General features: G+C 37.2%; 1 protein-coding gene and 1 long non-coding RNA gene across 2 annotated transcripts in view; one reads left to right on the top strand and one right to left on the bottom strand.

The window, feature by feature from the left end:
* Positions 1 to 1081: 1081 nt before the first annotated feature.
* Positions 1082 to 8199, top strand: LOC130458415 (uncharacterized). Its single transcript, XR_008917736.1, has 2 exons — positions 1082 to 1184; positions 7916 to 8199. It is a non-coding gene; the product is annotated as an uncharacterized LOC130458415 (long non-coding RNA).
* The window catches only part of NKAIN3 (sodium/potassium transporting ATPase interacting 3), an 868360-nt gene continuing 860441 nt past the window's right edge, over positions 7875 to 15793 (bottom strand). The window contains exon 7 of the mRNA XM_007487063.3: positions 7875 to 13868. Coding sequence (XP_007487125.2) covers positions 13845 to 13868 — 24 coding nt within the window. The 3' untranslated portion in view covers positions 7875 to 13844. The remainder of the gene's footprint in view (positions 13869 to 15793) is intronic.

Below are 15793 nucleotides of genomic sequence, written 5' to 3'. Positions count from 1 at the left end.
AATGTGGGACATATGAATAGTCAGTTTTTAAAGTTAAACTTTCATACATCTAATGGCACAAAGGGACTTTCATAGTTTGCCTAATAGGTTTCAGTTTCTAGGGAATAATTAGATTCTCTGGCTCCCCCAAATAAAGCTTCTCTATCTTCTACCATGAGGGTGTGTCTACAGTAAAGCCAAAATAACCAGCTTACAAGTGAAAAATTCATACTGATTCTTATTAATTTTTCCCTTATCAGTCAATAAAACAAAAGTAAATGGTGTTTTTTGGAGTCCTGAGATTTAGGTTGTGCTGCTAAAAACTTTTAGGGGTGAGGGTTTTCCTTGTGATATATAACTGCCTTAGAGAATAAATGCCATCTTAAATTATCTTTGACAGTAGACTGTACTGAGAAGATTACTGGAGCAAGAGGTAGGCCTGGATTACTTGGTTTACTTTGCTACTCACCAACTCATAACGTCCCCTTAACCTCTCTACATCTCATTTTCTTCACCTGTAATTGGTAATGACAGTTCTTGTTGACTCTGACCAGCATAGGGAAGTTGAAAGTAGAAAATTCAATAAAGTATGGGGAAGCTTTTTGAAAACTGTTAAGTATCATTCAAATGAAAGTATTATTGTTAATGATAAGAGAAATATATGCCTGCATTTTTTTTAACTTAGCCATAAAAAAATTGTAAACACGGCAACAAAAGACCTTAACTTGTAAAGGGAAGTATGGCATAACAGATTTAAGTGTTGGCCTCAGAATGAAGAAGACCTAGTTTAAGTCTTGCCTACATAATGGCTGTGTAACTAACTCTTGGTGCCCCAAGAAAATCTCTAAGATTATAAGAGATAGAGAAAGTACTGATATGCACTTCATGCAGGGAGTTTCTTCATTAGAAGTTCCCTACACCAATGAAATCAAGATATGGGCTAAGACAAATTTCTTTACAAAAGTATAATGGTTTTCAAAAAAGGAATGTGTGTGAACATCTACAAAACATGTTAATAGAATGTGATGAAATGAACAGAAAAGCAATTATGACCAGTAGCAATAATTCCTGTTAGTCTATATGGATTATGACATAGGAGTAACTGAGCATGAGAAGCAAAATGGTATAGTAGATAACATTCTAGATTTAGAATCAAGAAGATTTGACTTCAAATCCCTACTCAGACATTAACTGTGTGACTGTGGGTAAGTTGTTTAATCTCTCTCAGCCTCAGTTTCTTTATTTTAAAAATAGGATTAATAGCCTCTTTTATACCTTCTAATGCTGTGAACGTTAGAAGCAGTAACGTGATTTGCCAACCATAGATTATTATATAGATGTCAGATGGGAGAGAAAACCTAGCTCATCGTCAGAGACTGGAGTACAGATGAAAGAAATAGTGGGTGATATCAAGAACTTTTGAGATACAGAGAAAGGGAAAATAGAAAGCTCTTGGCAAATGGTCTCTATTTTCTCAGTAAAACATAAGGCGAGATCTTCTGTTGAGTAGTTGGTATTAGAGCAGCAGAAGGAAGAGAAAGTTTAGAACAGTGGCTGTGGGGAATGGGATAGAACATTGATTGTGGGGGCAATTCACTTGATCTCTCAGAGATAGTTTTAATCTCATTTGAAAAATAAGGTAAATAATACTCAATCTTCCTACCTTATAGCATGGTTGGAAAGCAAATATATAATTGTCACTTGTTTTAAATTTAAATTATTATTATCATATATTTTGGTTATTTAAGTCCTGACTGTGACAGTGGCCAAACAGTTGAAATGATTGGAAGGTTGGGAAAAGTGAAGTAGGCTGGATTCAAGTCAAGTCTGCTAAAAGCCCTGGTAGATTAATGGAAGCCATAAGAATTTAGGCTTTAGATCATGGCTACACTGAGAGGCAAAGTCTTTAAGAAAAAGAAGAGAGTACTCTGTTTTATCCTTCTTACTCCTCATCTGGAGTATAGCATTCAGTCTGGGTGAAACAATTTAGTAGGACACCAATAATCTCAGGTCATCCAGAAAAGGGCAATCAGCTTGGTAAAGGGCTTAGAATTCATGCCAAATAGGAAGCAGTTGATGAAACTGAAGAATTTTAGCTGAAGAAGCTCTGGGGGCTGTGAGAGCTAACTTCAAGTATTTGATAGAAAAGAAAGTAATCTTGCTCTGCTTGGCTTCAGAGAGTAGAACTAGGAGTAGAGGTCAAAGTGGAAAAGAGGTGAATTTAAGAAAAATTTCTTAACAACTTGAGTTATGATGATGTTGTTGTTGTTGTTGTTGTTCAGTCGTTCAGCTTTGTCTGACTCTTCAGGACCTCATGGACCATAGCTATGTAAAAAATAGACTCGAATACAGGACTACAATCCCCACAAGCCTTTGCTCCACTTCCCCAGAATGCCTTGTAATCTCACCTGGGCTGAGATGGAGAAGGTATTTAAGCTGATTCAAAGGCTTTTGAGGGGTGGCTTTTGGACTTCTCTTGTGTGATGTGAGGTTATTTTGTCTAGGCCTCTGGCCTAGGCACATGTTTCTTACTTGTATATTCTTTAATCTTTAACCTTTAATAAACCTCTAAAAAATATAATACTCCTTGCAGAGAGAAACTAATTTCTACCTGCCTCAGTCTCCCCATATTCCTAAATTTTAACTGTTACAGCTATCTATGCGGTTTTCTTGGCAAGGATGCTGGAGTGATTTGCCATTTTCTTCTCCAGTGGTTCCCATTGTTACTGTGTCCAAAAATGAAATGGGATTCTGTGATTGGTCCCCCATTCCCTCCTAAATCTAATGTGGTAGGAAATTTGGCATCACTTAAGGACCTTTTTTATCTGGGACTTGTCATGAAGTATCTTGGTAAAGGGAGGGTTGTCATGAAGTAGAAGGGAAAGGGGGACCTGGAAAAATGACAACAATGAAGATAACAGCACTAAGATATAAGGTAGGTGGTACAGTATAAAAAGTATACCTTGTGCCCGTAAGACCTGAGTTCAAATCCTGCCTCAGACACTTTCTAGCTTTGTGACCGTGGGCAAATCACTTACTTATCTTTATGCTTCAGTTTCCTCATTTGCAAAATATGGCCAAAAAATAGCACCTACCTCACAGGGTTGTTGTGAGGATCAAATGAGATAATGTATGTAAGTCAGTTTGTAAAATTTAAGGCACTCTATAAATGTTACTTAGTAGTAGTATAAAAGGAAGCTGTAGTCTGGAAGGAGAAGGACTTATAAAATCTTCTTTAGTAACTTTAAGGCTTAATGTGTAGGAAAGGGGTGGTTTTGAAGAGGTGAGGTGGCCTGGAGTTATGACAGGAGCTTATGGATTGCCTAGAGGAATGGTGTTTTTCATAAAAAGTGCTAGATACAGAGTAAGGAGAGACTTGTCTTGGATTCCAGCATTCAGTATTTATTAGCAGTATGACCATGGGCAAAACAGATGTCAGAACAAGAACTACCACACTGAGTATTTCAGAAGACAAGTTATTTCAAGAGCTATGAAAGCAAGAAAGAGCTTGCTTCTGTTGCATTAAATATAGCTAATTGTTCATTGAGGATGCAGAATACTCTTTGGACAAAAACCTTGAAAAGTAGGTCCTGCAAGTGTTATTCCCATTTTACAGATGAGGAAATGAAGGTTAGAGATAATAGAACTTTTTGGTATAAATGGGAGCTGGAAGTTAAACCCAAGTCTCTGAAGTCCAGGTTCAGCATTATTTCCATTACTCTAGAAGTGAGAAATCAAGTCTTGAACTGATCTGGGTCCTGTCATTTGATTTCTGATCTAGGAGAAGTCGACAGACTAGGAAATATGCTGTCAAGGGTTACAGGGAAGATAGAATTACCCAGCACTCTTTCTTTCTGTTTGTCTTCTTGTGTCTGTGCTTCTGTCTATTTCTAGCTATCTTTGTCTTTCTGTTTCATCTGTCTCTTTCTCTCCCTGCCTTTGTCTCTCTTTCTCTCTCCCTTCTCCCTAAAAAACAGGCAACCAGGAAGCAAAAGTAGCAATTTTAAAGAGTAGAGCAAACTTCTTTAATATTATAGAACACCTTTCATTTGGTAATTTATCCTAATTAAATTGATAATGGAAAGAGCTTTTGAACAGGAATTTGGAGACCTGGTCTCTGGGACTGGTAAAACGGGCGAATTTTCTTGGTGGCAAAGGTCACTTACCCTTCCTGAGCATTAGTTTCCTTTCCTATAAAATAAGGATCATAAGTTTATAGCTGGAATGAACCTCCCAAGTTATCAGACCTGACCCCTTTGATCAGACATTTCCTAGCTGGGCAAAATACTTAACCTCCCTGGAACTGTTTCCTTATCTGTACAAAGATGGACTCTTACTCAATGAGCTCTAAGATCTCTTCTAGCTATCTATATGATTATATTATCTATGTGATCATGTGGACAGCTAGGTCATTAAAGACAGTTAGATGGATAGAGCTCTCTGCCTAAAGTTCAGGAAGACCTGCATTCAACTATGGTCTAGATGGGCGACTCTGGGTGAGACACTCAACCTCTGTCTGCCTCAGTTTCCTCAAATGTGAAATGAGGATAATAATTGCAGCTGCCTCCCAAGATTGTGTGGAGAATCAAATGAGATGAAATTTGTAAAATACCTGGCACATAATAGGTGCTTAATGAATGTTTTTTCCCTTTCCCTTCTCTCCTTGCCTCTGTCTTCTCTATAAGTCACACGACAAATAAATGCCTGAGCAGGATTCTAACTCCCATCTTCCTAATTCCTGTCCAGAATACTACATATAAAACCATAACTGGATAATAAGTAAACTTAAAAAAAAAACAGCAACACTTGCCTTCTGAATTGTTAGAAATGTTAGAATTGAATTCTAATGGTGATGGAACACTACTGTGCAATAAGGAATGATGAACTGCCTGATTTCCATACAAGCTGGAAAGACCTCCACAAACTGATGTGGAGTGAAATGAGCAGAATCAGGAGAACATTGTACACGTGTGGGATGATCATACATAATCGACTTTGTTATTGATAGCAATGCAATGATCCAGGACAATTTTGAGGTACTTATGAGAAAGAATGCCATCCACATCCAGAGAAAGAATGGTGGGAGTAAAAATGCAGAAAGAAAACATTTGATTTTTCATTTGTTTATGTGGGTATTGGATGTGGGGTTTTGTTTTTAAAAGATTATTGCAAAATGACTGATATGGAAATAGGTATTGCATGATAATACATGTATAACCCAGTGGAACTGCTTGTCAGCTCCAGGAGGACGGAGGGAAAAAGGGGAGAGAAAGAACATGAATTATGTAACCTTGGAAAAATACTTAAATTAATAAAAAGAATTGAATGCTAAGTTATCATTTCCAAGGCAGAAGAGCCATAAGGACCAGGCATTTGGGGTTAAATGATTTGTCTAGAGTTACACAGTTAAGAAGTGTCTGAAGCCAGATTTGAACTCAGGATCTCCCAGCTCCAGGTCTGGTGCTCTATCCACTGAGTCCCCTAGCTGCCCCTCTCCAATCTTTAAATCCTGTGGGGAATGCCTCTCCTCCAAGGTCTGGTTCTCAATCTACTGAACCACGTATCTGACCCTACTAAGGGAACTTTCAACTTAAAAGATAATTCAGTGGTTCTAGGGAAGATTCTACTTCTATGAATCAGTAAATTAGTTTGAACATCAAATTTAACTTGCTAGATACTCTTTTAGGAATTTAGTAGAGTGTTTTTATATAGACTTCAAGAAGGAGGAAAAAATTTTGGAAATACTTCTTTTTCAGACCTAGTTTTTCTTAGCCCAATAAGCTCTCTGCATGACGGATGTTAAACTCCAGTAGAGATGCTTCTCTGTAGGCTATATATTGGCTTAGTAAACCACAAATTAACATTATCTATGTTGAATTATATTTTTATTTATTTTATTAAATATTTCCCAGTTAAATTTTAATCTGGTTCAGGCCTCTCTCCCTGTTAGCCCCTAACTTTGACATCTCTGGTTCACATCCTAGCCAAGGACACTTATTTCGCCTTTGCCTGTCTCTTCTCTTCCACCCTAGCTGATTGGTGAGATATACTTGTCTTCTCTTCCCTTCCTGTAAGATTTCCGGATCAGCTCTGAATTCTGAACTAACCTCCAAACTCAGCATAGCACTGAAGTGTGAGGTGAAGATCACCCCCAGGAGTCCAAGTCCTGTTGCCATAGCATGAAGACTTTCATGCCTGGGGGTCCCTGGTGATAAGTCTGATGCTATCCCTTTCTAAAGCTTTCCCAGTCACTCTTAGAAGGTACCAGTCCTCAAACAAAAAGGAAGGGGGAACAAGGGGAACTGGAGTATACCGGCTGACCCAGTTTGCAGGTATCAATCCCAGCTCCAATATGAAGACAGCAGGGGATTGATTTAGCTCCTTTTCCTCATTATGCCTATTTCCCCTTTCATGCCCCTTGGGGGTTTTCAGTGGAGCCACTTACACTAGCCAAGAAAAAGGAATTACTACTTTCGGTGTTGATTGGTCCTTCTTCTGATCTTAAAATCAAAGGAATGGACTGTGACAAATGACAGGTCAGAGATGGGGATAGGGACTGATTTCAACAATAGAATAGAGGAAATTCCTCACAAAACTCCCTTCGCCAGTGTAGGTCAGTACCTTTTCAGTAACTTAGAGTGTTTGAGAATTTTCTAGAGTAGTGGTAAGCAACACTAATAGAAACTGGGGGCCACCAAACCACGCTTAAGGAGGACAGTGACTACATATTGACTTAGAAAACCACATAGTAACATTATCTATGTTCTACTGTATTTAATATTTCCTAATTACATTTTAATCTAGTTCTGCCAGCCCTTTGGCTGTAGTACTGAAAGGTAAAGTTATTTATCTGAGGTCACACAGTCAATATGTATCAGAGGCAGGTCAAAGGATAACTGACATCCATATTGTGCTTTTCAGTTACAAAGTGCCTTACACCTACTGCTTCATTGGAACCTCACAACAGTGCTTTGGCATATGGGTACGTTAGGTATTATCATCCCCATTTTATAGGTGAGAAACCAGAGGCTCATGGAGCTTATATAACTTGCCCAATATCTCCACCTACTAAGCAAACCTCAGATAGAAGGAGGTTTTCCTGGCTCTAAGTATAGTACTTTGTCCACAAGAGATATGGACTGGAAGGAAGAATAAGGCCAGTGTTTATTTTAAATGCAGTACTTAAGTGTAAACAGAAAAACAATTTGGTATATTTAAGGATTCACAATTTCCAGGCTCAGAAAGGTTCCTATTCTGTTCCTTCTCCTTTGTCTTTCTTCTGATGTGGGGCAAATCAGCTCTAGTTTTGGATTTGGGGATTTTCCCGAGCTATTTTCTTGTGTCTCTGATTTAACTGGAGTCATTCAGTCTAGAATCTGTCCTGGTGTACCATGTAAAGGCCACTGAATGAACGGAGTTCTAATTAATTTTTCCCAATTGCAAACTATTTTCCCACAATTATTACATCTTTAAGTCACCACCTCTACCAGTCAGAGAAGTTTTTCTAAGTCCTACAACTACAATCCTCAATGATAGTAGCAGTAAGACACTGGCAGAAGATTTGATGACCATTGATCTTAAAGGAGTTATATGTTTGTCTCTTTCTCTGTAAATTCTTATACAGTACTTTCAGGATTTTTCATACATATGAGATAATTTAAAAACATATTCTATAAAAATATCACAATTGCCTCCCTCAGCACCACCACCTTGTATATGGTACCTGTATGCCTTTAGACCTATTTATTCTAGGGAATGCCATTCCTTTACATGCTAGATTTATGGCATCAAGGATCTTAAAATATGATTTGCAAGCATATGGTCAGACCTATGGGCTGGACAAAGACTTAAGATGACTCAAGTAGGCAGCAAATAAGTGAAACAGTAGTTCCACATTTCCAGGCTTAGGAGGGTAAATTATTTTTATTTTTCCTAGATAACACATTCGCTTGCTGAAAGCAGATGTTACCACTGTTAAGATGTCAAGACAAGTCAGTTCCAAATTGAACCATTCAAACTCTGATCAATTGGTTAATCTCCAGGCCCCAAACATCTCTTTCCTCCTCAGAGACACACCGAGGTTGCTTCGAAATTACAGATCAGGATTTCCTGTAAAGTACATCAGTCAACGTGGTAATGGGGTACTGTCTTCATATTTCTAGGGACTCCAGAGAGACTTTAAAATTAAGTATAAAATGCAGATCCATTCATTCTGAGCAAGATTCCTTTCCAATTTGCAAAAGATTGAAAAGTGCAATTTTGTTTTTTATTTGCCTCTCAATTTAGGAGAAAATCATGATGGTTTTCCTCAGCTTTGCTGTATACATTTTAGATGATTCTAATGAAGATAAATTCTTCTCAATCAGAAGTGTCCCATCATTAAGTGAGACAGATGGCAGCCTTGCCATATTTTGTTAAGCTCTAGACTATTTAAGTTGGCTGCCTTCTTTATTTAGGTCTATAGGAAATAGCAGGGCTCTTTTATTTCTGAAGGAAAAAAAAAGTCAATATTTTGCTTGGGAAAGATGTCAAGTGATGTTCAAACCAGACTAGTCTCAGGCATCTTCCAGAGTTTAAGTGGTAGAGACATATGTTTCTATTAGAGTTTTTAAAAATTTGAAAATTTTGCATTATGTCAGCAGAGAGATACATTGGGATGAATTTTTAACACATTTATCCAGCCATGTCAAAGGCTTCTCTGATGTAGACTGTTTTCTTCCCATAGGAGAAAACTGTCATCTTGCTATTTATTCCTTCAGCGTTTTCCACCCCCAATACAAATTTATAAAGCATTCCATATTTTGTTGATATTTCTAAAACACAGATCTGATCATATCACTTCTTCCCACTCCACCAATGCTCCCCCCCAACTCCCTGCTTTTTTTTCCCATCATCTCCACATTATCTCTCAGATAAAACAAAAATCCTTGACCTGGCATTTAAAGTCCTCCACAGATTGGCTCTTGTTCAGTTCTTTTTCAGTGTTATGATATGTTGCTTTTCCTTCAGACAGTCCCTCTCTAGTCTGGCTTGGAGGCTTTTTCCTATCCATGATGTTCCTTAATCCACCTCTGTGTACAAAACACTATTTTCTTATTCCGACTTCACGGAGTCTTTCCTTGAAAGCATTGCTCAGTTAACTCCTACACTGGGTTTCCCGATGTTCCCAGTTCTTTTCCACCTGAAATTACTTTTTCTTTACTTGCATACTTGCATTCTCCCCCACCAGAATGTAAAGTTCCTTGAGGGCAAGAACCATTTAATTTCTTTCACTTTAACTCATCATCTAGCACAGTACTGAGTTGGTCACTGGTATTCTAGTATATATTTATTGAATTGATTGAACTCTTCCCTTGTGATTATTTTGGTAAGAGAGGTAGTTGGCAGCAAGGAAGGATGATTATAATGATAATACAAATCATGCTTTACATTTGATAAGCACTTTTCAGTTATTATAAAAATGGTTTCATTTGATCCTCACCTTAACTCTAAGAACCAGACAGCAAAGTTCTTGTTACAGATGAGGAAACCAAAGATGATAAAGATTAAATAACTGGCTCAAAATCACACTAGTGTATGGTAGGACCAGGACTCGAATCTAGGTCCTCTGATTCCAACTCCAGAATTCCCTCTACTACATAACACTACTTTTGTATGTTTGAACAGAAAGTCAACAATATTCCAACTTCTCCTAGTCTCAACTCACAATAACACGTTATTAAATGGAAATTATCAGTGCTAAATGTGGAAAGGGAAGGATCCCATTATACAGAGCAGTTATCAGGCTAGGGTAGTTAAAATAGATTTTTCAGTGCTTCGCAATGTGCTTGGCCCATAGTGGGTCCTATAGAAAAGTCTGTCAAGGTGATAACTCTTCATTTCCCTCTTTACTTAGAAATTTCTGAATTCAACCGACAGTGTTTGTTCCCATTCTGCCTTAATGGTCTGGAAGGAGGGGCTTGGATCATGCTACCATGAGACACTTTCTGGTCTTTCTTTCTTACCATCATTTGCTTAAGACAATGAAGTCATATCACTAGCCAGAATCTACAAAATCAAGCTGAAACATCCAAGGGTACCTTTCATGATTAACTGGTCAAAGATAAGGGAATTTCCGCCTCAAGTTCATTACCTCTATTTACTTAGGATGACCATGTCTATAGCTCTGTTAGTAGTTATAGCAAATTCCAGTTATATCCTCAATGTATAATGACCAGGTTCTTATTTTACAGGATGTAGATACAATCCTTCTGCTATCTCTTCTTTGATAGAGAAATCATTACCTTCCCCTTCTTCCCTTTGTTGTATCCATCCTGTCTATGTAACCAAAACCTATGTAATGTGGCTTAAGCCTGTTGATTAGGACCTATTTGTTTTTATAGGCCATGGGTCTATGTTCTGAGCATAGAATAACCCAGTGTTTACTTGTTTCTTCATATTACTAAGTATGATTGGTAGCCGTGCCTATCGACAAATCTCTGGACAATTTTTATATCAGTATTAGACTTGATCGAGTCCAAGTCCAGGGCCTTGGATATCATAGACACTTCTACAGTGTTTATTGAATTCTCTTTTAACTTTCTGACCACATACAGATCTAGTACATGAGAATTCGGTAATGTGGCTTACCTCAATCACTAGTTTGCTCCCAAGTCCAAGGTAGAACTCTGATTCTTTCCCTCAAATTCTTTTGTATTTTATTTATAGCTTGTGTTCATTTATCTATAAACTCTAAGAGAGTATAAATTCTCAGGCAAGGATTGCCTAGCTTTTGTATTTTTAGTCCTAGTGCCTAGCACAGAGCCTGACACAGAGCAGGTGTCATTTGACTGAATTTATTATCAAGCCCAATTATCTAAAAGAGCTTGACAATATAGAAACATCTATTAAGCTGGTGATGCAGATTAGAATCATCCTATAATGGCGGAATATAATTTCCCTCAAGATATCTGTCCTCTGAGCAGTCCCATGAAAATTAAGTATTTGTATATATAGGGAGAAATCTTTCTAGTTCTATTCCTGAGACGCATCCCCAGTTATTTTCTATAAATTTCACTGAAATTGGGAGTGATTATTACCATAAGAAGAGATTGCTTGCAATGAGGCAAAGCAGACATTCCAGGTCTGAAACCTAAATATAGTCTTTCCAAACAGAAGTTGATGGGAGAGCCTCCAATGGGCAGGTATTTTGAACAGTCAGAGAGAATTGGCTTATCAGGTGAACTGGCTTTGAGGGAAGTCTGGAAAGGCCAGGATCAGGGGAGAACACAGATTCCATTGTCCTGGGGCCACATAGTCTTCACAAAGGAGAGAGCCTGGGTACCACTCTAAAGCCACAGGGTAGAGATGCTAACTTTACAAACAAAGACTACACAAGTCATCACAAACAACATGAAGAAATGCTTCAAACTAACAATGTCAAAGAGCACAGGTCAAGGGTGAGACAGAGCTCCCAAAGCTGGAGTCTTGGAAGGCTGAGCGGCATTATATGTTACGTGCCAAATTTGTAGTTATAGGAATTGGGTTTTACCCCTGGGTTTTTGATATTGGCCAATCACTTAATCTTTCTGAGTCTCAATTTCTTTGTCTAAAATTAGAGGAATAGATTAGAGGATTTCTAAGGTTTCTCATCTTTCTAAACCAATTATCTTATTATTCAACATCATTATTTAAGTGAAGATTTTAAAAAACCCTCTACAGTATAATAAATAGCTATTTACTTGGGAGAATTATAGACTAAAAGTTGCTCATACCCTTTCCAAATAAATAAAAATATCTAGAGGTAGAAGGGACAAGGGAGGCAGGCATACAAAAGCTTTCTTTCCTTAAAATACAAATTTTAGGTAAAAAGAAATGAACAACTTACCCCCTCCCCCCAAAACCCCAACCTCAGAGACATTTCTTTTGCCCAGTTTGTTCTAATAGGTTTGTTACAAAAGTTAATTTATGAGAGATACAGAGACAGAAAGATGGGGGCAATGGGATGGGGAGAAAGAGAGAGAGAGAGAGAGAGAGAGAGAGAGAGAGAGAGAGAGAGAGAGAGAGAGAGAGAGAGAGAGAGAGAGAGCCCTCAAGACTCCTTGAGACCTAAATTCTAATTCTGATTCTTTCAGGATCTAGTAGGTCCCTTCAATTATCTATATATCTCAGTTGTTCTATAGGTAAAATTCAGATTAAGACTCAAATATTAGTCACTTCTAGCTCTAAATTTACAAGAAAATTGCTTTAGCACTGGAAGGAACCTTAAAGTTAATCTAATATCATTCCTTCATTTTCTAGGTGAGGAAACTGGGTCCCAGAGAAACACAATGACTTGTCTAGCTAGGGTCATGCAGCTAGTGAATGTTTGGAAAAGTATTTGAATCTAGGTCTGTCTTACTCAAAGTCTGGTTTTGTATGCACGATCCAAAGCTGCTTTTCTAAATTCTATTATTCTTTAGCTAGAATGTGTGAGTGTGTGTTTGTTTTAATAATTGTGATGAAAGGAAATTTCCATGAATGTGAAAACTATTTTGCGTTTGATGGAGTGTGGATTACCACTGAACTCAAACTAATTGTTTTAGAAGTCCACAAATACCTCTCTATCATTGTAATTAACTCACATCCCAAATGACATATTTTAAAGTTTTTAGTTTCTTCAGTTATGCCAAAAATTGGCATATTTAGACAAGTTGTTAGTGGGCCAAGTAGATTTGTAGTCCAAAAAAGACCTTGTTCCCCCTGTTTCACATAATAAAAACCCCTTTTACATAGGAAATAATAGCAATGGAGCAAAGGAAAGCTAAGATTGTTCTTAATAGTTCTCTCCACCTCAGGAAATGATTTTTCTATATCACTTTCTTAGGTATGTTGTCAGAAGTGGAGAAAAAGCTAGATATTTAACAGATGCCACTTTAGAAGTATTTACAGACATTTCATGCCACACATACTAAAAGGAATGTATGCCCCCAAAAGTTTCACAAATGTGATGGGTGCTGCCCTCAAAACCACATTAGTAGAATTAGCTCTTCAACTTTGAACAAGTTGGTTGCCTGTCTGGCTTTCAATTTCTTTACCTGTCAAATGAAGGGGTTGAGCTAGATGATTTCCAGCCCTTCCAATTCTACCCTTTTAGTGTCCAGTGAGTGGAGCCCAAAGTGGACAATTTACAGACATATAATGGATGGCCACCCTGACATGAAAGCTGTGCCAATTGTATTTGTTTGACTCTTCTTCAGATTCATGACCCTCAAACAAACAACAAATGAGTAAGAAAGGAATAAGGAATGATATGGGGATTTGGAAATGTGGAATGATGATTATTTGGGGATTTTAAATGCCAGAACTAAAAGATTATTCCATATTGTATAGAATCATTTTGAAAACACGACCTCTTAATAGTCACAATACCTGTTAAACCATTTTTACACATCTGACATTTGCCATAGCGACTATCTTGGTGCCTATATTCCACAGATATTCTCTGTTGCCACAGACTTTACCCCCCACAGTACAACCCCACATCCATTAGGAAATGCTGACTTAATATCTCAACAATACACACATATAATTCACTTGGAAGTTGACTGGAGATTCTTTTTGTTTCCCATGCCACATACTAGATATCATACAAAAAAACTTAAAAACTTTTTTTTTATACAATTTACAAGTGTCCATTGAAGGGAATGATGGTTTAAAAAATACCCACCTAAACACCTACAATTTGTCTAGTGACAATACTAATAATACAAATGCCGTGACTGAAGGATTCAGTGACAAGTGGAAAAACAGAGAACAGTCCAGTCTCCGTGAAGAATTCCAGATGTGCTGCATTTTCAGCTGGGGGAATCTTTCCTTTCAAGATCGACTTCCGCTGCAGAAGGAGGTCAGTGTTCGTTATTTATTTCGACCTGGAATAGAAAGTAGGAATTAGTTTAAAGTAAATAGCTTAACCTTCTTCCTGTTCATTAATTGTTATGAGATAGTGAGCTCCCCATTAATGGAAGTGTTCTAGCAGAGGTTGAATGATTACTTGTTAGGCAAGTTAGAGAAGCCATTCTTGCATTAGATCAAGATGTTGGTAGATAATATTTGAGGGCCCTCCTAACTCTAAGATTCTGTAGGGGCAGGGCTTTCTTCCCTCAGCCTGTGTTTGCTTGATGAGGTTAGTGAGTATAGATCTATAAGAATATTAAATACACCAGCATTCCTGATAGTCAGATTAGAAGATGACCATATATTTGAAGAAGAGCCAAGATCGGGTTCTTGGGAGACATAAAAAATGATAATCATAGCTGAGAGCAGTTGGGAGGGGTAGAGTGGATAAAGTGCTGAGTCTGGAGTCATGAAATTTCCTTCTGAGTTCAAATATTACCTCACTTACTAGCTGTGTAACACTGCAACACAACACTATTTACCTTAGTTTCTTCATCTGTAAAATGTGCTGGAGAAGAAAATAGAAAATCTTCCCAGTATCTTATCCAATAAGACCCCAAATGGGATTGTTGACAAGTTAGACACGATTCAATAGCAATAACAATCATAGCTAAAAGTGAAGGCAATATTATAAATGTTGGCATTGGTGTTATTTTTATTTTTTAAATTTATTTTTTTAAATCCTTGCCTTCCATTTTAGAATCAATATTGTGTATCAGTTCCAAGGCAGAAGAGTGGTAAAGGCTAGGCAATGGGGGTCAAGTGACTTGCCCAGGGTCACACAGCTGGGAAGTGTCTGAGGCCATATTTGAACCTAGGACGTCCCATCTCTAGGCTCTCAATCCAGTGAGCCACCTAGCTGTACCCTGTACTTGTTAAAAGAAACTTCACCCCAGTTTTTTTAAGTACCATGAATAGAATAGGAAATCTTGTACAAAAATTCTGTTAAATCCCCCCATCAAGATTGCTATTAGGCTCACCTTCCACAATGTGACTTTCCCCATTGTGGTTTTTATATTGAAGACTGGCATAAGACATTAGATGGGAATTTGGGGGGAATTTTGTGAAGCCACAGATGACATGTGAAAGGCAGCAAATGACAGAAAAAAGTTTAGAAACTCAGAAGTGCATCAAATAAATGTAGAGTGTCGTATATCAACATATTTTGCCTCTTAATACCACAAATACACACAATTTCTTTTTTAAAGTTAAAATAAGTAAAAAGTTAATTTGTGAAAAGAACATGAAAGTCTGCAAATAATACGCAAAAGCTAGAAATGTAAAGACATCTTAAACATTGACCTACGTATAGCCTATGACAAAATATTTAACCCAAATTTTACAATAAGATACTATAAATACCCCATAAAAGAAAAAGAAAAAATTCAGACTTCTCTGGTATGAAGGGAGGGCCCAAAACTTTTATGTAGATTTTTCCAGATTGAAGGGGTGTCATTCCCATGACCTTTCCCATGGAAGGGATATATGTGTACTTGTTTCCACAACATAGAGTGCTGGACTTCTGAATTCAAATCCAGCCTCAGATACTTACCAGCTGAGTGACTACTATCTACTTCAGTTTCCTCATCTGTATAATAGGAATAATAATTTCACCTATCTCTCAGAGTTGTTCTGATGATAAAATTTGTAAAGCATTTTTCAAATCTTAAAGTGAAATATACATGCTTTAATCATAATTAATATAATAAATAATAAAATACAATGTAATATAATGATAATAAAATAATATAGAAATACAATATAATATAATATAGCAACTAATAAAATAATGTAAAAATAAATGTAACACTGTGATATGGCATAATAATAAATTATAATTAATAAAACAAAATCATGTATACATATAATATTTCTGTAATATGATATATAATTATTATAT

The sequence above is a fragment of the Monodelphis domestica genome, chromosome 3 (assembly GCF_027887165.1).
Source record: "Monodelphis domestica isolate mMonDom1 chromosome 3, mMonDom1.pri, whole genome shotgun sequence".
In the NCBI taxonomy this organism is placed as follows: domain Eukaryota; kingdom Metazoa; phylum Chordata; class Mammalia; order Didelphimorphia; family Didelphidae; genus Monodelphis; species Monodelphis domestica.
This window is presented reverse-complemented; position numbering and strand designations above follow the sequence as displayed.